Here is a 21,744-nt window from a genome sequence, read left to right as displayed (position 1 = left end):
TTAAACTTACGGAGTTTCCTGTCTGGAATACTTCAGTCGACTGACTCTTATCGACAAATTGGCAACTGCGCTTCTACCTATAGCTCTATTCATCACTGTAATTGGCTGATCTCCCTCCATTTCTCTGCGCCGCATATTCCTCCAAGTCAAAAGTTAATTTGTACAGAGTATAGTAACTTATACCTTTTCCCCAAACTCAAGATGTGACTGAGGGCAGAGCTTGCAAACTAACGAGTAGCTTCAAAACAAAGTCATAGCAGATTTTTATAAGGAGGTTGGTCCGCTTTTTTTGTAGGCTGGTCCGCTGGTATGACGTAACAAATGCCTCAACCTTGTCGGCAATAATTGTAATAATTAATTGTAATTGTAGAAAACATTCCTCAATATACATTTGTCTTCTATTTATGCCCATTCGAATGTTGAAAGAAATGACCCTTGTATATAAATATTCATCAAGAAATTAAAATAAAAAATCTAGTCTAATAAAGAATCTGATCACCCTTATTATAAATTTGGACTTTTTATTTTTATTTCTTGACTAGCAGGTAACCCGTGATCCGCAAGGATCTATTTAAAAACTTTACAAACTGAAAACTTGACCGAGTGGAATCTTGGAGAGTTTGAAGTAGGCCTATAACCATCCTCGGTTAATTAAGAATCTATTTGCGAAATTTCAAGTTAATCAGTCCAGTAGTTCAGACGTGATGATGCGTCAAACATAATTTTTCTATTTTTGAATAAGCCAGTTCTTTCCTTTATTATAGTATAGATAATTAATTAAGAGTAGCCCTAACAAGAAAAGGTAATAAATACTTCTATTTGAATTTACATGTTTGTATAATGTACCTTGTCAAGAAACCTCTTCAAGGCTTGGTGAACTTCATCACTAGGGTTCAAATTCAAATTGAGTTTATTCACAAAAATCATTACAATTAATACAGTACACATGTATATATAATACAAAACACTTGTGAATTTTCCCCACATAGACAAGTCTGTGTGTGGGGAAAGAGTTCTAATGAATGGTTGATTGAAAGAAGAATAATCAATCTTGATTGATTTGCAGATCGCTCTACACGAAAGAGGAATAAAAGTGGACGTATCCATCTACAATCAGACTTGTGCATCGTTGAAGGACGATTACGAAGTTGTGAGAAAAGCTGCTTTGAAACTTGTCTGGCTGCTCGGTCAAACTTATCCAGAAACGTAAGTCTATCTATCCTAAATTTGAAAATAAAATTGTGAAAAATTATTCATGCTGTTCCATCAATAACTTATTTATTTAACAATAATGGTACCGATGAAATAACATTGGTATAGTAAGGTCCACGTTATAAATACTGTGCAGAATGATAGGAGAACAGCGTTGACGAATATCTGCCTTGCCACTGCCTTCTATTGAGAGTAGCTGATACCGGTATATTTGTCATGTAATATTAACTGTTCATTCTTGTTTTTAAATAATCATTTATATTTTATTCGTCAAGGACGGGTTTTTTTAATGATTAAATATAATACATTTCCATTATCAAGATTGAATATTTTGTTGGTTGATTATATTTCTACATTGTTGAAAAACTTTCTGGCAGCATTTCAGAGCTAGAAAAGGATAGTAATATCTGCTTTGTCGAATGATAGGGAAGGATAACAAAATCATTGTCAATCGAATACTGCCAGTATAACGTGGACCTCACTAAACAGGGTGTCTGATAAGTCATTCCCTTTTTTTATTCAGCTATAATTTCTTTATTTATGAACCAATTTTGTTAGAACTACATTTGTTAGATAGAACACTCCTTGAGGTTGTATTTAACACCAATTTTCATATGTTTCAGTTAAAAAATTCCCCCTCTCTTGACAGTGGAAGAACGAGCCAAAATAGCAGCTCTTATGAGTTCTGGGGATCTGTGGTGCGAGTACAAAGGTGGTGGAGGGCTGAACGAGAGATCCATGCTACACTGGATGCAAAACATTGAGATCTTTTTTGAGAATCGTTGCAACAGAGTAACGTGAAAGACCACTTTTACGAGATCCTTGATACAGTGATTTCTTAGGGCTCCTCATGAACATTTCACGAACTCTGTCAATATTCTCTGCTGTCCTTGACGTTGATGGATTTCCTGATCGTCTGGCATCTGCGACACTCCCTGTTGTTAGTAATTTGGAATAGCAAATTTAACACTTTTTGCATCCAGTGTTGCATCGATCTCTCGATCAGCCCTCCACCACCTTTGTACTCGCACCACAGATCCCCAGAACTCATAAAGAGCTGCTATTTCGGCTCGCTCTTCACCTGTCAAGAGAGGGGGAATTTTTAAAATGAAACATATGAAAATTGGTATTAAACACCTCAAGGAGTGCTCTATCTAACAAATGTAGTTCTAACAAAATTGGTTCATAAATAAAAAATTATAGCTGTATAAAAATAGGGAGTGACTTATTAGACACTCTGTAGAATCCACTGAAATAAATCTGAATAATACTGAAACTACTACTAATCTAAAATAATTTGTGTGTTTTTTTATGGAAAATAAAAGTGGATTTGAATTTGTTTGTAGAATGATAGACCAAGACAACAGCGGCGTGGGTAGCGGGAATGGAGGGGAAAATAAGCTATAAATTATTATTTATCCTAAAATAGGCTTCGATAATTTGTTTTTATAAATTTATCATTATAATTTTTAATAGATTAATTGAGTTAATTCTGTTTGAATTTGTTCGTAGGATGGTAGACGTGCACCAAGACAGCAGCGGTGGTGATGTTGAGGGGAATGGAGGGGAAAATAAATTATAAATTATTATTTGTTATCCTAAAATAGGCTGTGATATATTTGTTATTATATATTTATTATCACATTATTATAAGTATGGTAGACTGATTAATTTTGTTTGAATTTGTTTGTAGGATTGTAGACGTGCACCAAGACAACAGCGGTTGGGGTAGCGGGAATGGAGGGGAAAATAAATTATAAATTATTATTATCCTAAAATAGGCTTTGATATATTTTTATTATAAATTTAGTATTACATAATTATAATTTGTTATAGATTAATTGTTTTAATTATGTTTGAATTTGTTTGTAGGATGGTAGACGTGCACCAAGACAGCAGCGGCGGGGGTGGCAGCGGGAATGGAGGGGGAGAGGATAGCATCCGTCTAGTGGACAGCGCATTCAGCAAAATATGCAGCGGGGTCGGTGACCTATCCATGCTAGTGCGCACACTTTCTGCGCAGCTGCTGGGAAGTATGCTGCTAGTTAGCGATAAGTTTCTACAGCAGACACTCGACAAGAAACTCATCTCTAATTTGAGGGTGAGTTTATCCGATTTTTTTGCCAAATATACTGAACAATTTACGAAAAAAACTACGGAAAAGACTTTTCTAATCAGTTCTTGTGGCATTTAATCATTATTATAATTAAACAGGATTTTATGCAACCCTTAGAATCATTGATATATAGAACACTAGCGAGCTGAAATCTTCATATACAATTGGCCGTTCTGTACGCACCCTTAAGCCTGGTTTTCATTATTATTATTATTGTTATCCTGTTTGAGGTTTTGCTTGACCACTCTTCCCCTGGGCTCCGACCCCCAAAAGATAGTGACAAGCGATTTTTCCAGAGTTATTATTATCATTCGTCCACTGACCACCTATAAAAGGGGTATTTGGATTTGTCAATGAATATTAGTCAATAATATTGTACGAATAAGTTACATAAAACTGTACAACTAATTTTGCATCTCATAATAAGCTTGAAATTCATCAATCGAGTATGCACAAATATTTAAAAATTCCTTCTTCATCAAGGTTCTAAATTGACGACCTGTGGATGCTCTTGAATGAAAATAGAAATAGAAATATATTTATCAGCCGATAAATACTTAAAATAGTACAGTGGGCCATGTCACATATAAACATCTCAATATAAAAAATACAGGTTACAGCATACCTATAAACATCAATCAATAATTATAACATAAACAATTCTCGTAATTATATAAATATATCAGTCAGCTTGGAAGAAATTATTTATAATATCACAAGGGAGATCAAAGAACTCTCCAACACTGTACAGTGGGTTCTCTAAAAGCATCCTTTTCACTTTTGTTTTGAAAACAGATATACTCAGATTCCTGGAACACAGCGGTAATCTATTAAAAGCTCTTATTGATAGAACGTCAGATTGACACTGCAACTTTCTCAATCTTACATAGGGAACATCCAAATAATTACTCTGTCTAGTGTCGTGCCTATGCATTTCTGATCTACACTTCAAAGTATGCAACTCATTTTTTACTTTTATCAGAAGAAGCATAACATACAAACTGAACACTGTCATAATATGTTGTGATTTAAAACGAGGACGACAATGCGCATAGTAGTCTGAACCAGTCATTATTCTCAGTACTTTTTTTGGAGTAATAGAATTAATGGGCTGGTAGTTTGTTGTACAATCGAATCCCAGCACTTTTTACTCCTCTCTCATATAATGTAGTGCGGTGCGTATCATCTCGCAACTGTTCTCTTAGGCTAGTTCCATAATTATTGTGAAAAAGTGCACCAGTTTTAAATTTATTCTTGTTTTGAGCAATAAAGCATATATTGCTTCTAGGATATACAAACTTGGAAGAGGTAGAATTTTCATTTGTTTGAAGTATGGTCTACAGCTTGAACGAATCGATTCTCCAACCATTACTCGTATTGCCTACTTCTGAATACGGAATATGTTAATTGCTTGGCTCGAGTTCTCCCAAAATATAATCATTAGTATAGTTAGTGTTAGAGTTCCCTGGACAAGATCTAACTATCTTGTGAACTCTCCCAATGAAAACGTTCATGGTAGAGTACTTGTTTTTAGTAGAGTAGAGTGGGATAGCACCGTGGGATAGTATTCTACCACTTGCCTTCTCCCACCACCACTTCACACTCTACTCTACCACTACTATGCTAATGAAAACAATCTCGAGCTAGTAGAGTAGAGTCCAATTTAATTTTCTTCATAATATAGCCGAAACATGTTGTGGGTAAACAATTTTAAAAAGGGTACTCAGATTTCTGTTTCTATTAAAGAAGAGCCCTAACGAAAAAAGACAATTCTCATCAAAGCTTATTAGAATCGATCAAAAAATACAACATTTCCCACGTACAAGGAACGTCTTTTGTTTCGAAAGATATTCATGAAAATGGTAATACAAATGTTATATTTTATAATATAGCTGTTGTTTCATTATTTTGTTTCCTGTTTTACAGAAAAAACGTTCAGCCCATGAGCGAGCTTGGGAAAATGTAACTTCAGGTGAGTTGATACACTTTTCATTTTATAAAGAATACGACAAAATCATGAATGAATATTTCGAAATTTAAAATTAGTCTTTTTCGCGCCAGTGAACCACCTACAGTACATACCGTGGAGGGAACAACCTCTGTATCAATAATAATAATGATAACATCTATATTATTGGCATAGATAAATTGAATGAACAAGACTAAGAAATTGTCAAAAAACAGACTAAGAAATTGTCTGATAAACTCAGAAATTAATGGTGTAATAACCGAAACCGGTCTTTCTAAGTATCAATAAATCTGTGTTTTTTAACAATTTCTTAGTCTTGTTCATTCAATATGAATAATTACCACAATGTCAACTTCTCGACTACACAAAAAGCATAGATAAATTATTTTTAGGTAAGCCTACAGTACTTGGTGTATGGTATATTAGTACTTGGTACTTGGTATATACTAGATATAGTGATGCACACACAAGTTCCAAGTTGGTTTGTAGATAATTTATTTACTCTACATCCCATGCTACACAAATCATATACATGATCAGAATAGGGCTAACAGGCCTAGCCCAAAACTTCCATTTCCGAATTTTGATAGAAGTTTGGAAATGGAACATTATACTCGGATTAAATTTAGTTATTTATGTTGATTACAGTACTTGCTGGCTTGGATACTAATTTTTAATAAATAAAAAATTAATAGTTGTGATAGATTTCATACAATGAATTTTACAAGTATTTGAAGAGTTACAAATCTTATTATATTCGGAACATTATACTCGATTAAATTTAATTATTTATGTTGATTGCAATACTTGCTGGCTTAGATACTAATTTATAATAAATAACAAATTAAATAGTTGTGATAGTTTTCATACAATGAATTTTACAAAGTATGAATTGAAGAGTTACAAAAGTAAATTAGAAATTACACTCAATAAAGCCGCGTTTACACCAAAGTTATTAACAAAATGTTAATAACTTGATCCATATAGATTCTATTAGATTGAACGAAACTTGACAAACACGACGTATGATTACCATGTGTATGTTAAGTTATGTTCAATCTAATAGAATGTATAAAGATTAAGTTAATAACATTTTGTTAATAAGTTTGGTGTAAACCCAGTTTTAGCACTTGAAATTGCATGATTATGTGTAGCTGTTGTATGATTCTTCTGCATCTTAACTATGTCTAATGCACTCTGCACATCATATTTTTAACTACAATAAACAATTCTTTTCTATTTGTTATTAGTTTTCAAATAATTTTTGTTTTCAGGTGAATGGGCCAGTGGTAAGAAATGGGCAGATGACGCCCCTAGGGGGGAAGCCGTGGATGCTGATCAAGTAAATCTCATTCATAGCGGGGCATGTGGTGCCTTTGTACATGGCCTGGAGGATGAATTCCTAGGTGAGTGAATCATTCCGATGAATTCATTTTTTACATTAGTTTTATTGCAAGTAACATTTGTTTATTTGCGCCCGATAAAAGTACATTCCGCACCTGATGAATTCATTTTTCACATTAGTTTTATTGCAAGTTAATTTTATAACATTTGTTTATTTGCGCCAAAAAATATTATATTTAGCACCTAGGGCCGAAAATGAGACTTTTCCGGCTCGAAATCGGTTTTCAATCGGTTTAGAAATGATTGAGAGCCGAAAAAACATTTTTGCCCGTGGTGCGAACGCTATTTTCCGCCACACACAAAAATAAACAATATATAATTATATGAGAATAATTGTTTATTAAGCACTTCCGAAAGGAAAAGTGGAAGGTCAGAGCTCTAGCAAATCTGAGGTAATCTAAATAACAGGAAATTGTCTAAGTATTTTTATTTTTTATTCTGATTTGTCTAAATAACCTAAAAGATTATGTTCAATTATGTGGGAGGTTGAGTTTATACTTTTTTATTCTTTCAAATGACAATAAGATGATATTATTATAAATGTTTCAATTATTGAATAATAAACTCAAATAATAAGTTTTTTGATGAGCTATTTTAGCACACTTGAAATTTAGCGGCCGGAAAGAGTACCCTTCTTAGCCATAAAGAAACCTGTTCTGACGTCAGACGAGAGTCGTCTGCAAACAATGCCTTTCAGATCTACGTAGGGACTGGAAAACAGCTGCTTTTTGTGCAGTGTGGCGAAATAGTATATTTCGCACCTAGAGCGGAAAATGTGTGTTTTTAGGCTCAATATTTCCGCATTTTTCAAGAAGTGTCGAGAACTTGAAGCGTTTTAGAACCGGCAAAACATTTGCTCCCAAGTTTCAAACGCTATTTCTTGTCACTCCACAGAGGATGAACTGATAAACTGAAAATTTGACGTAACATACTGATAATTAACAAACTCAGAACGTGACGTATAGAAACTTGATAAACTGAGGAGTTGACAAATTAAAAACTTGTCAATCTGGAAACTTGAAATGAGAACTGAAAACTTGTCGAATTAAAACTTGACAAACTGAGAATATGTCAATATGAAAACATGATGAACTGAACGTTTCAAGAATTGAAAACTTTATGAACTGAAAATGTGAAGAACCGAAAACTTGGAAATTGAAAACTTCAGCTACTGAAACATTGGCAATCGGAAAACTCGACGAACTGAAAACTTGATGATTTGAATACTTGACAAATTCAAAACTTAACCAACTGGAAAATTGACGAACTAATAACTTGACAAACCGGAAACTTGACGTACTTAAAACTTGAAGTTCTGAACACTTATGTACTGGTACTGAAAATTCGACAAACTGAAAACTCGACGTACTGAAAATTTTATGAATTGAAAGCTTGACTGACTGGAACCTTGTCGAAATGGGAACTTGACCGACTGAAGTACCCTGACTTACTGAGACTCTGAAAAAATGAAAACTTTACAAAATTGAACAAGAAAATTTGATCTGTAAACTTGAAACGTTGGCTTAAATCTGAAGACGAATTGAAATCAGCTTGATCTAGTATTAACACATTGTTTTGCACAAATGGGAACTATTACACCGAAAACTAATAAACTATTAATTCAATTTATTCTATTTGTTATCATGACTTGTTGATTGTACTAAGTTCATTCTAGTAACGGATCACAAGCCGTTAGTTTCAATATTTCATCCCAACAAAACTTTACCATCAGTCTCGACAACAAGACTTCAGTTATGCACATTTCTTATCCGGATTTGATTATCAAATTCAATACAGGAGAACATCAGGGGCATATTTCACAAAGGTACAAGCATTGTTACCAACCGTGGTTACGGACAAGTACTTGTAGTTACAAGTTCACAAGTACTCACGTTTCACAAAAATTTATGATCTACAAGTTTACAATTTTACAAGTCTACAAGTTCTCCAAAAGTAAACATAACCTATTTTGATGATAATTTCCTTTTTCATGCTTTAAAAAGGTTAATTGTAATTTTTAATAATTACTTTGAAATTATTTGAAAGCAATATAATGCTTTTTGTACAGTCTACTTTATTGATTGCTGAATTTGTAACCTACACAGTATGTACTTTGTATATATATATAGTATTTGTACTATATATAATGTATACTGTATATACTTTAGTACACATAACCTATGAGGTAACACATTGAGGAATATTTTGGAGAATTATTAAATTTAATTCCCCAATGCATAAATTTCCAAAATAATGAATTTTAGAGGGATATAGGGCATTTTTCAATATTAGAAATTAGTATTGAATATTTTGAATAATTTTAATGATCACTTGTAAAACCTTTACATAGCTTTCCACTTCAATAAAAATGTCATAGTTACGAACAAGTAATTTTGACAAAAATTGTTGGCTACAATGAAAATCTTCATGAAACAGGCAAAATCACTTGTTCGTAACAAGCAAATCACTTGTAAATTTGTAGAAATTCAACGTAACTACAAGTTTACAATTCTGCTTTTGTGAAACGCTTGTAATCAGCTGTTCTTCAAAACCATGGTTGGCAACAAGACTTGTAACCTACTTGTACCTTTGTGAAACAGGCCCCAGATCATACAGATGTTGATTTTTATCACGTTTCCCAGCTGGACAAGCACAAATAAAGTTGGTGGACCTAGCAAGTATAGTACAATATGCATTTTAGTAAATAATTTGTGTAGTAAATAACTCGCTTCCATTGTAGTAAATTATTACTTAGTTGTAATAGATTATGATATTGTGTTGCAGAAGTGAGAAGTGCCACACTGGACGCTCTCTGTTCACTGTCACTGAACAACACACACTTTGCCAATATGGCGCTGGACTTTCTGGTCGACATGTTCAACGATGAAATCGAAGATGTGCGACTGAAAGCCATTCATGCACTCACCAAAATATCCCGGCACATTGTGCTCAGGGAAGACCAGCTGGAGACTATCCTCTGTGCTTTGGAGGTGAGAGACGTGCAAATTCGTTTTCCTTTTTCTTCTGTCTTTTCCACTTTTCTTCTCATGTCTTCACTTTTTTTCTCTTGTCTTTTTCACTCATCTTCTCCTCTCTTCTTTTCTTCTTCACCACCTGTCTTTTTCCTCTTCTTCATGAACTCGTGCAAGATTCATTGCAATTATTCAATCAAAATAATTAAATGAACGAAATTCCAAATTCTATAGCATTATTAGCGAATTATACGATAGCACAGAATCTAGTTATGTTCATTATTCCTATCTGAAAATCATTTAATAGTATGTTTCGCACCTAGGGCCGAAAATGAGACATTTCCGGCTCGAAATCGGTTTTCAAGTCCGAGGCCGTAGGCCGAGGACTAGAAAAGATTGAGAGCTGGAAAAACATTTTTGCCCGTGGTGCGAACGCTATTTTTCGCCACACACAAAAATAAACAATATATATATATATATGAGAATAATTGTTTATTGAGCATTTCCTAAAGCAAAAGTGGAAGGTCATAGCTCTAGCAAACCTAAGGTAATCTGGATATTTTTATTTTTTATTCTGATTTGTTTAAATAACCTAAAAAATTATGTTCAATTATGTGGGAGGTTGAGTTTATACTTTTTTAATCTTTCAAATGACAATAAGATGATATTATTATGAATGTTTTGATTCTTGAATAATGAACACAGAATGAAAAGTTTTTTGATCAGCTGTTTTAGCGCACTTGAAATTTGGAAAATCTGGATGTCAACAATGCTTGTTATCGTCGACTGCGGAAGTTGAGGTTAGAAGTCCTATCCTACTCTGAAAATCGAATCTGTATAGTTTATAATATCTTATTTGTATTTCATCCATCCAAATAAAATGATAGTATCTTATTGCAGAATATTTTATTCAATTCTAGAAGCAAAAACTGATTCCGTTTCATAAACCATTTTGTAAACACGTTCACATCAAATCAGAATCAGCTGACTTCAAGGTTATTTTACAGCCCTAGGGCCGTAAAACTTTTACCGGCCTGGTCAGAAAACAATCATTTTCGGCCTCCATATGACGCACGAAAACCAGCTCATTACATCCAAGTGGGGCGAAAATTCTATTACAATACTCTTCTATTAGTTGCAAAATCTTCCACCAAATTCGTTAATCACAAATCAAATGAAGTTTGAATTGATAACAATATTAATCAAAATTCATTCCTCTAACCTTTAATTTTTTACGGTTTGGTAAAAATTAGCAATCACGGTTCAAATTGATTTCAAATAAAAATCGACATGTATCTTTTCAGGTTAAACAAATTCTCAATTAGGTAATATTTAAAATATAGTAGTAGACTTAATAACATAACCTCAATTTGCGATAGGATTTCTCAATGGACGTGAGAGAAGGTCTCCACAGTATGATGGCCGCATGTCGGCTCTCTACCAAGGGCTGTCTCAAGATGTGTGTCGAACGGCTACTGGATAATCTCAAAAGGTATACTGCAATATTCCACTTTCCAACTTGTCATCTCATCAAGCACTTTTTCTTTAGCAGGCTGCACACTGGGACATAAGTAGTGTTTACTAACGATCGCGGAATTGGGAATGTCTAGAATGCAAATGTACTTGGTGTTTCCAATTCCGTGTTCCTGCAACGGCTAAAGTCCTGCACACACACATCGATTTTTGTTCGTACGATATTTTACCGTCCTTATGAGTTCTATTAGATCAAACGGAACTTGACAAACATCATCTGTTTGAAATCATCTGTTCAATCCATTAGAATTTATAAAGACAGCAAAATATCGTACGATCGAAAATCGATGTGTGTGTAGCTAGCCAGCTAGGGCTGGTTTCCGAGCTCGGGATTCAGCTAAGCTCTAGACTTTAAACAGCTGGAGTCAGAAAATTAGCTTTCCAAAACGGGGTGTAGTCGCAGTTTTTATAACAGTAGTCGCAGTTTTTATTTTCTGATTTCTGTAATTGGAAACGTTTTTCCTTGACGAAATTAAACATTTCTAAATAATTCAAAACAGCTGAAACTTTATACTATTCTCTCTTTATTTTATTTTGTGTTTAATTTTCTAGTTTTTTTGAAATTTAATTCAAACGTGACTGTGACAATGACTACGTCTACGCCCCGTTTCGGAAAGCCTATTTTCTGACTCCAGCTGTTTGAAGTCTAATTATAGGAATTAGTCAAATCCCGAGCTCAGAAACCGGCCCTAAGTGTGAGATCACATTGAATGCGTATATTTGCAAGTGCAAGCTTGGTTATGCATGACCAAGCGTGCAGATGAGAAACAAAATTTGGAAAGAGCAATTGGAACACTCACACTGAACGCGTGCACTTGCTGGTTGCGTTCAGTATGAGCAGCTACATGCAAGCCACAACGTGTTCCAATGGAAAATTTTGTTTTTCGGCTCATGCATGATTCGACGTGCACTTGCACATATACGCATTAAATGTGATCACACCCTGAGATCACTTGAAATTATCATAACCCGTTGTCACTTGCACATATTTGGCTAACTTAGGATATTATGAACTTTGATTTTTATTGTGTTCGTGTTGAATTAAACTAACTTCTTGATGGATTCAAAATCAAAATCAAAAATTCTTTATTGGTTCTTCAACAACAATAAATATACAAAAAACAAAACTTCCAGCAAAAATATAAGAGACCAATCACCTGTAAGGAAAATCCTGTGCGCAAGTGAGAGTTGCTTATACAAATTCAATATGAGTCATTAAGAACCTACAAAAGATGAAATAATAAATTATACATTATAAATTATTGTATAGAATAACATTTGAGTCAACATTTTGAACAAGTTGTTTGATTTCTAGGTACCCACAAGACAAGAAATCCACCTGGCACTGCCTACAGAAGATAGGAGCTCTGCACCCCGAGCTAACCTTGCCGTTGGTTCCGGAACTGCTGTCTATTCATCCGTTCTTCGACATGCCGGAACCGGATGTGGAGGACCCGGCCTACCTGTCGGTGCTCATTCTGGTGTTCAACGCCGCCCAACATTGTCCCACAATGGTGCAGCTGTTCGAAGACGTCACTGTGCAGCATTATAGTTATCTAAGGTCGACTATACCTCAGTTGGTGCCGCATTTGAAGGTCTGTTACAAAAATCTGGTGTGGTACACTCACACAACTTTCCTTGCTCATATTTGAAACTACGATCAGACTTTTGTATATGTGTATATATAATTGTTTTCAGAGTACTTTTTCCTTTGTGTAAATTGTTAAATTCTATGATTTTTTTTAGTCATTTTTTTAAAGTCGTCAAAACAGCTGTTCTACAGATGAAATATCTCGACTATGTGTTCCTTTTATGAACTGCTCTACCTACCTACCTCATGCACGAGAACGAGGTTACAAAGTCCATTTCTCAAGGATGGGGTGGACCCCCCATTAGTTTCCCAGAAAGGAGACTCATGCCAGTTAATAGAGCTGATAAATAACTATACAGAGTATGAATTTGAAAAAAAATCGGTCAAGTTATTTTGAGAATATCGTGAAAAACATGTTTTTTTAGTAATTATCCGCCATTTTTCTCAAGTATATTACGGAGCTCCTGCAATTTTCTCAGAAATGAGACTCATGTCAGTTGATAGGTCTCATAAATAGCTATCCATGGTAAGAATTTAAAGAAAATCGTTAGAGCCGTTTTCGAGAAAACCGTGAATAACATGGTTTTTTAGTGATTATTCGCCATTTTTCACAAGAATATTACGGAGCTCCTGCAATTTTCCCAGAAATGAGACACATGTCAGTTGATAGGGCTTATAAATAGCTATCCATGGTATAAATTTGAAGAAAATCGTTAGAGCCGTTTTCGAGAAAACCGTGAAAAACATGGTTTTTTAGTAATTATCCGCCATTTTTCCGCCATTTTGAATTCAATTTTATTGAATTTCTTATTGTCAGATCCTCATGGTATAAGGACCTTAAGTTTAAAATTTCAAGTCAATCGGTTGATTAGGAATGGAGTTATCGTGTTCACAGACATACACACATACACACACACACACACACACACACACACACACACACACACACACACACACACACACACACACACACACACAGACCAACACCCAAAAATCATGTTTTTGGACTCAGGGGACCTTGAAACGTATAGAAAACTTGAAATTAGGGTACCTTAATTTTTTTTGGAAAGCAATACTTTCCTTACCTATGGTAGTAGGGCAAGGAAAGTAAAAACTAGAAACTTCTACTCTAGAAACAGAAAAGTTCTGAAATTTCTCCGTAGAAAGATAATAGACAAGGGTAGCAACACCAATGTTTATCAAATGCTTCTATTATAACGTGTGGACCTTCATATAGTTCTAAGGTGAAATAGAAGAGATGTTGTCAGTTCCACATAGGTTATTCAAGACAAACTATAGTTTCATTGCAATTTAACAGAGATGTTATAGATGTAGAATTTCTCAAAATCAAGGTGAAATGAAAGAGTTGTTGGAAAAAGACCACTGATGATGCAATATTTGTAGCTCAATTCTGACGTAATTTTGACAAAATAATAGATGATAAATTTATTTTTGGATGTTTCCTGGACATAAGAATTCGACATTTTACCACACTGTATTTCCAAAATGCAACACCGTTGCATTTTACAACTCAGTGCAAAGCATGGATTACCTTCTAGTATTGAATGAATGCTGATATTTGTTGTTGGTAGGCCTTCTGTCTGTGACTCGCACGAGTCCAAACTGGCCCACATGCCCACTTTCTAAGAGTCTATCAGGACCCAACAAGAGATTGAACGATTCATTCATTCATTCATTTATTGACCAGTTTGTTGATCGATTGATTGGTTTATTGATTTATTCATTGATATAATAAAAAATAATTCATGATGTAATAATAATAATTAAAAAAATTCACAAAAATCTATAGGGAAAACATCTATTGACAGAAAGAGGATCTTATCAATGAAAACAATTAGGAGAAGGCAACAGGTTTGTTCAGATGAATTGAGAAAAGAAAGATCTAACAGAATGAGAAGGTACTGGGAAGAAAGGAAGAGAATTGAAGCGAATAGACAAAGAAAGAGGACTAACCAGAGACTACAGTGATCCTATGTGGTCATAAAATCTATTTAAAAAAAATAATTGAAGAATGTTGAGTGACACATAACCTAGCTACATTTGGACTGTTGTATGAATTAGAATTGGAACCGTTTTGGGCTTATAAGCCTGTGCTACTCTTCTCTAAGTTGTGTAATTCTGAATGATTAAATAAATATATTGATTGATTGTTTTACCGATTTATTGATTTCTAGATTGGTTTCAATTCTGATTATGAGTTTTGATTGTTTGATTGATCAACAGTACTGCGGCGCGCACGCGACTGAACTCGCACCAGTGCCGACCTCCTCGCTTCGCTTCCTTGACAGCATCCTGTCCCGCGTGGCAGCCGCCCCATCTCCCCGCGTCTCAGCCACCCTCCTGGAGGCAGCCGGCCGCCATCTTGCCACCCTGTCCGACATAGACGCCACTGTTGCCGGGTTGGCGCACTTCCTCAGTCTCTATATTGCCAGCCAGCTGCAGTTGGGCAAACTGTTGGCTGACAACCGGTGCTACAGCAACAACACCACCTCGTTGCAAGCCAATCCAGTGCGCAACTCTATTGCGCATCTCTTGCAGTTATGTCTCAAGTGAGTTAACAGTGAAATTTGCTAAATAAACGTCCTGTAACATGGGATATCTTCTTATGCTATCTTTTCTCTATGGTATCCATAAATGATACAGTGTCAACACAATACGATACAGTATCAACAAAATATGATATAGCATCAACACAATATGATATAGTATCAACATAATTCGATAAAGTATCAAAACAATATGATACAGTATCATTTCATCTTTATATTCAACATCATTGACAGAGCGAAGTAAGGTCTAAGATTCAAGTCGACGGTCTGGCATTTCTCTTAATTGACCGAGCGAAGTGAGGTCTAAGATTCAAGTCGACGGCTTGGCATTTCTCTTAATGTTTGAATGTTTAAATGTTTATATGTTGCGCATTTACGGCGAAACGCGGTAATAGATTTTCATGAAATTTGTTTGGTATGTTCCTTTTTTAATTGCCCGTCGACGTATATACAAGGTTTTTGAAATTTTACATTTCAAGGATATATAAAAGGAAAAAGGAGCCTCCTTCATACGCCAATATTAGAGTAAAAATCAGACTATAGAATTATTCATCATAAATCAGCTGACCAGTGATTACACAGATGTGTGGAGAAGCCAGTCTATTGCTGTATTTCCATGAGGTCTATATAGTTTCAATCAGGTAATTGTGGATGAGAATACTGCGTGAGGTCTACTGTTCACAGAACTACTAGTAATTTGAACTGTTTTTGTTAATATTTTTGACGTTTCAATCAATAATTTCCCAACCATTTCGTAAAAATAATTGTGATACAGTATCTACACAATATGATACAGCATCAACACAATATGATACAGTAACATCACAACATGATACAGTATCAACACAATATGATACAGTATCAACACAATATGATACAGTATCAACACAATATTTATGATACAGTATCATCTCATCTTAATACATAACATCATAATTTGAACTGTTTTTGTTGCAATTTTTGTCGTTTTATTCAATAATTTTCTAATCACTTCGTAAAAGTGACTTAGCTATTAATCTTTATTTTTAAAGTTTAGTTTCTAAGTACCACTTGTGGAATTTAGTCTTAGAAAGAGTGGACTGTATAAATAGGAGAGAATAAATAAAATTCTGAAATAAGAGAAACAAATGTGTCTTGATTGATTTGACACGCGACTGAAACTCCACATGAGTGCAAGAACTGTTGTGCATTCAAAAACCTGTGCACTGGAATGAATGCAAAACAGTTTTAGGTAACTCAGTATTAAAACTAATCATTAACATGTAGGCTAAGGTGAAATGCCAAATGAAAAAGTAGGTTAGTAAAATACAAAACTTTAATCAGCATTAAAGAATGTAACGAGATAAGATTGAATACATGAGGTAAATTTGAAAACAGTATTAATGCTTCTAGAAAGAACAGAGTTAATAAAAATAATAATCGTTTGAAAAATTTGGATTTTAATTATCAATGAGTGACAGTAAAAGGTTATGAATATAACAGCAATGCACGTAGAAAATAATATATCTGGTATCAAAAAATGAAATAATGTAATGGCTACTAAACAAGCGTTTATAGAATACCAGAGTCTATAATAAGTAGTCTTTAGTTTAAACATACGATTGTCAATTCTGACAACAAATAACACCTAGGAAATTTGAGATGTAAATATGTTGAATTGCAAAGCTTCAACATTTGAACTGGTTTGATATTAACAAAAAAAACAAGTAGGTTGAAATTAACCATAAGGTTATATGAATAACAGTAGTCTATACTGAAATAGCCTAATTGCAAAATGCAGAGACTAAGCTTTAGCAATAATCCAAGAATAATAAAAAAGAATCAAAAGGATTGATAATTGCAATGTTCACAGAACATTCATGAATTGATTACAAACAAAAAAACTGACAAACAGTTCTCAAGAGCAATTTGACTTATCAAATAACTCAAAGATAAAGTGAGGTTGAATATGAACAACCATGAATTCCTAACCTGAAAGATAAAAACAATAGATTAGGGCAGTATAAAAATACAAAGTAGATGATACAAAAATACTTAGCTGCAGAACATAAATGCAAGAACCAAGGTCCCGGTTTGGTCTAGGGCCTTCAAGGACAGCATGAACTTCCAATAGCTCGAATGGACACATCAGAAGAGAAACAAGATTCCAACTTGTTTGAAATGCGGATGAAACAGCAGCCAGTTGTAGAGGAGGAGTTTTCAATTGATATTTCTAAGAATATATTTCCTGAGTCTTGGAAATATTCAGTTGCAATGTTTGTAAAATGCGATTTACAATTGAGAGTCACTTTAAACAGTGATGTGGGCAATATATCACAAAGTATCAATAGAATGAATGATGGGTAAACTTTCAGTCCCAAAATTTCAAATAAAGAATTACTAAACAAGTTAGCACTCGATGTAAAACAAGAGTCTGCAATAAGTAAAACAAATTTAAACTTGTAGGTCGACGCGGTAACACACGCAAGCAGCCATTTTGAGAATGACGTAATGGAAATAGAATATGTAAAATTGGAACAAGTGTTCAAGTCTTGAGAAACTAAAAAATAGCTCCACAGAACCAGTCGAGAATGTCCAACAATTGAAATAAACAAACAGGGCGAGGTGAAACTATTTTCACGAGAGATGAGAGTTCAAGTTGTAACTTACATATATTATGTTAGATGCACACATACACACAAAGTCTCCGAACACGTTGACAAATTAGAAATGAAATATCACATGAACTAAATGTCCGAATTCCAAAGTTGATGGCTCCAAAGAACCGAAAAAATGTCTCCAACAAATAAAACCAGTAAAACAGGGCGAGGTGAAACTATTTTCACGAGAGATGAGAGTTCAAGTTGTAACTTATACACACAAGAGTTCACGAGCACGTTGACAAATTAAAATTGAAATAGTAAATGAACTACTTATGCGATTTTTAAAGTTGATGGCTCCAAAGAACCGAAAAAATGTCTCCAACAAATAAAACAAGCAAACAGGGCGAGGTGAAACTATTTTCACGAATAAAGCAGAATAATTGGAGACACACACGAAGTTGCTGTAGAAGCCAAGCGATGAGACAAAGACAAGCAGGAAATGTGTAGCAAGCAGGTGCTACCTTGATCAAGAAATCACCAATAAAAATGATCTATAAAAAGATGCAAAAAATATCCGGAAGCCGAACAACAAATTGACAAATACAATAATAAAATGACAAAGGCTTCAGAACATATCCAAAAAACTAGAACAACGATAAATAAATGTGCAACGGGAATACACGGTATCAAGTCAGCAGTGGACCACTAGCGCTCCAGCTGCAAAGATACAAACTAAACTACCGCGCAGAGAAACATGACAATACAAAACAAAAAATCAATAAAAGAGATTGTTTGAAGATGGGGAATAGTTTTAACACCACTGTTCATTGTGGAAAGTTGATGTGTTGAGTAACTGGAAAATGAACAAAAGTAATTTAATTATTGAATCGATCATTTAATTATTTCAAGCTGCACTCCAATTTTGTACCTATAGTGAGGTCCACGTTATAATGGCAGTATCTGATCGTCATTGGTGTTTCTATCCTCGTCTATCATTTGACAAAGCAGATAGCGCTATCAATTTCTACCTCATAGTTTTTTAACAATGTAGAAATATAATTAATCAACAAGATATTCAATCTCGATTATGAAAATGTATTATTAAATCATTGTGAAATATATTCTCTCGATGAATAAAGTATAATATTGATTTTTCAAACAAGAATGAACAGTTAATATTACATCAGATATGCAGGTATCAGCTGTATTGTATAGAAGGCTAAGGCAAGAATCGGCAACGTTTTCATACTATCTCCACTGTCATTATAACGTGGACCTCATTCTAGTACTATGAATTATTCTGATTATTTCATAATATGTTTGTGGTTTAGTCACTAATGAATCACAAAAGATAATCCTTATCTAGGTTTGTCCTTATTCCAGTGAGGAATTCTTTTTGCATTAAAGAATGAAAAGATTGACGACTTAGATTATAATTGACAAATACTTATACCCCTTTCATAGGTGGTCAGTGGGATGAAAAAAATGAAATGAAAAATGAAAAAATCAAATAGATTTTATTTTTTATTTTATAGATGCAATTACAATACATATTATACATAATGATTATATTTTATGATTGTGATTTTGTATATTTGTAATTGTATTATATTGTTATCTCAGGCTAGAATACTTGTTCGCTGGACTGGATGAAAAAGATGTGGCTGCCGTAAAACAGTTGAAACTGCGCACCCTGGCGCTTCAACTCGTCTACATTGTCAGAGCGTCCAATTTATCAGCACTTGCTCTGTGTGACAACTTCCTACTGCAAGTTGAAAGCACCGAAAGGTAATTATTTTCTTCAATGTTCACAGAGATATTATCTGTTGAATCTCTTATATTTTTGTATTGATTATTGTGTTGATAAAATTTTTAATGATGATGAATAGAAGTTTAACTGGTCTACACCTTTTTCAATTTTATTTGAGAAATTATCAATTGTATTTGAGAACAGTCATTTGTAATATTAGAGAATGTCAGATGTAGATGAGAATAGTCAATTATTGTATTTGGGAAGTCATCACATGTAATTGAGAATAGTGAATTGTATTTGAGAAATCGTCAAATTAAATGAGAAGATATCAATTGAAAATGAGAAAATTTTTCAATTGACATGTCGTGACTCTTCTGTAGCCTACAGTACATGTTTTATTTGAGCAGGAAAGGATACTGTACTACGTACACAGTATTCCAATTACTATCATAGGCTTTGCATGGAGGAAAATTCATTTTTTCATTGGTGAAAGTATTTCCCCTGTACTGTTTACGAATGATTAATGAGAATTATTTCTATGTATGTATTGGCAACATGACTTTTGTCTCCAAACATTTTGTGAAACATTGCACTTGATGAAGATCAAATTCTCTACGTTTACGGCGCAATTGAACTTTATCATCAATCAATTGAATCTCTTGATTAAACAATTCGGCAATTCTTCAATGGATTCTGGGTCTTAAAAATAATGTTCTATTAAAAAACTAAACGTTTATTGGAATATTAAATATATTATCTATTATTACATGAGTACATTTATTGAAAATATAAGTACTGGAAGTAATGGTTTTTTAAAATCATTTCTCAATTACAACTGACAACTTCTCGATTTCAAATCGTATGTTCTCAAATTGAAATGATACTTTCTCAAATAAAATTAACTATTTTCAATTACAAGGGATGACTTCTCAAATACAATTGACTATTCTCATTTACATCTGACGTTTTCTCAAATACAAATGACTATTCTCAATTACAATTGATACTTTCTCAAATAAAGTTGGAAAAGGTGTAGAATCTAATGAATAACTCAATAGAAATTGTCAACCTCTTTTTACTTTCCTTGCCCTATTACCATAGGTAAGGAAAGTACTGCTTTCCAAAAAAATTTAAGGTACCCTAATTTCATGTTTTCTATACGTTTCATTACTTTCCTTGCCCAATCACCATAGGTAAGGAAAGTATTGCTTTCCGAGAAAAATTAAGGTACCCCAATTTCTAAATTTCTATACATTTCAAGGTCCCCTGAGTCCGAAAAAGTGGTTTTTGGGTATTGGTCTGTATGTGTGTGTGTGTGTGTATGAGTGTATGTGCGTCTGTGTACACGATATCTCATCTCCCAGTTAACGGAATGACTTCAAATTTGGAACGTAAGGTCCTTACACTATAAGGATCCGACACGAACAATTTCGATCAAATGCAATCCAAGATGGCGGCTAAAATGGCAAAAATGTTGTCAAAAACAGGGTTTTTCGTGATTTTCTCGGAAACGGCTCCAACGATTTTGATCAAATTCATACCTAAAATAGTAATCGATAAGCTCTATCAACTGCCACAAGTCCCATATCTGTAAAAATTTCAGGAGCTCCGCCCCATCAATGCAGATAGATTCCCAATTATCAGGCTTCAGATACAATTGAGACAAAAAAAATCAAGTGGAGTAGATTGAGCATGAAAATCTCTACAATTAATGTTTAGTAACATTTTCACCTAAAATTGAAAATAAGCTTTAAATTTGAGAAAATGTGATTATTCAATTGCAAATTATTGTTGATTCTATTAAATGATTCACTATGAAGAGATAGCAAACCTCATGTGTGTCTCCAGCGTTATTGCACTGTCACCAGCTGGCTCAAATCTTTAAATAGTAGACTTGAGATGCGCGGGAACACTAGCGTCAGGTGATCATTTTCATAACGGCAAGGAAAGTTGTGTGAGTGCGCCACACCAGATTTTTTAAAATCATTTCTCAATTACAATTGGCAACTTCTCGATTTCAAATCGTATGTTCTCAAATTGAA

The 21,744-nt window shown here is 34.1% G+C and overlaps 1 protein-coding gene across 1 annotated transcript; it reads left to right on the top strand.

The window, feature by feature from the left end:
• Nucleotides 1-1,066: 1,066 nt before the first annotated feature.
• Nucleotides 1,067-19,741, top strand: LOC120355968 (integrator complex subunit 4-like; the record flags this gene model as incomplete). Its single annotated transcript, XM_039444740.1, has 9 exons — nt 1,067-1,206; nt 3,085-3,313; nt 5,255-5,300; nt 6,572-6,703; nt 9,486-9,691; nt 11,053-11,165; nt 12,522-12,801; nt 15,042-15,367; nt 19,573-19,741. Coding segments are annotated over 9 exons (1,641 nt in total), but the record flags the coding sequence as incomplete, so codon positions are not given.
• Between the last annotated feature and the right edge of the window lie 2,003 nt (nt 19,742-21,744).

This window comes from Nilaparvata lugens, unplaced genomic scaffold (genome assembly GCF_014356525.2).
Source record: "Nilaparvata lugens isolate BPH unplaced genomic scaffold, ASM1435652v1 scaffold5393, whole genome shotgun sequence".
Classification (NCBI taxonomy): domain Eukaryota; kingdom Metazoa; phylum Arthropoda; class Insecta; order Hemiptera; family Delphacidae; genus Nilaparvata; species Nilaparvata lugens.
Note: the sequence above shows the minus strand (reverse complement) of the source record. Positions and strands in the feature narration are given on the sequence as shown.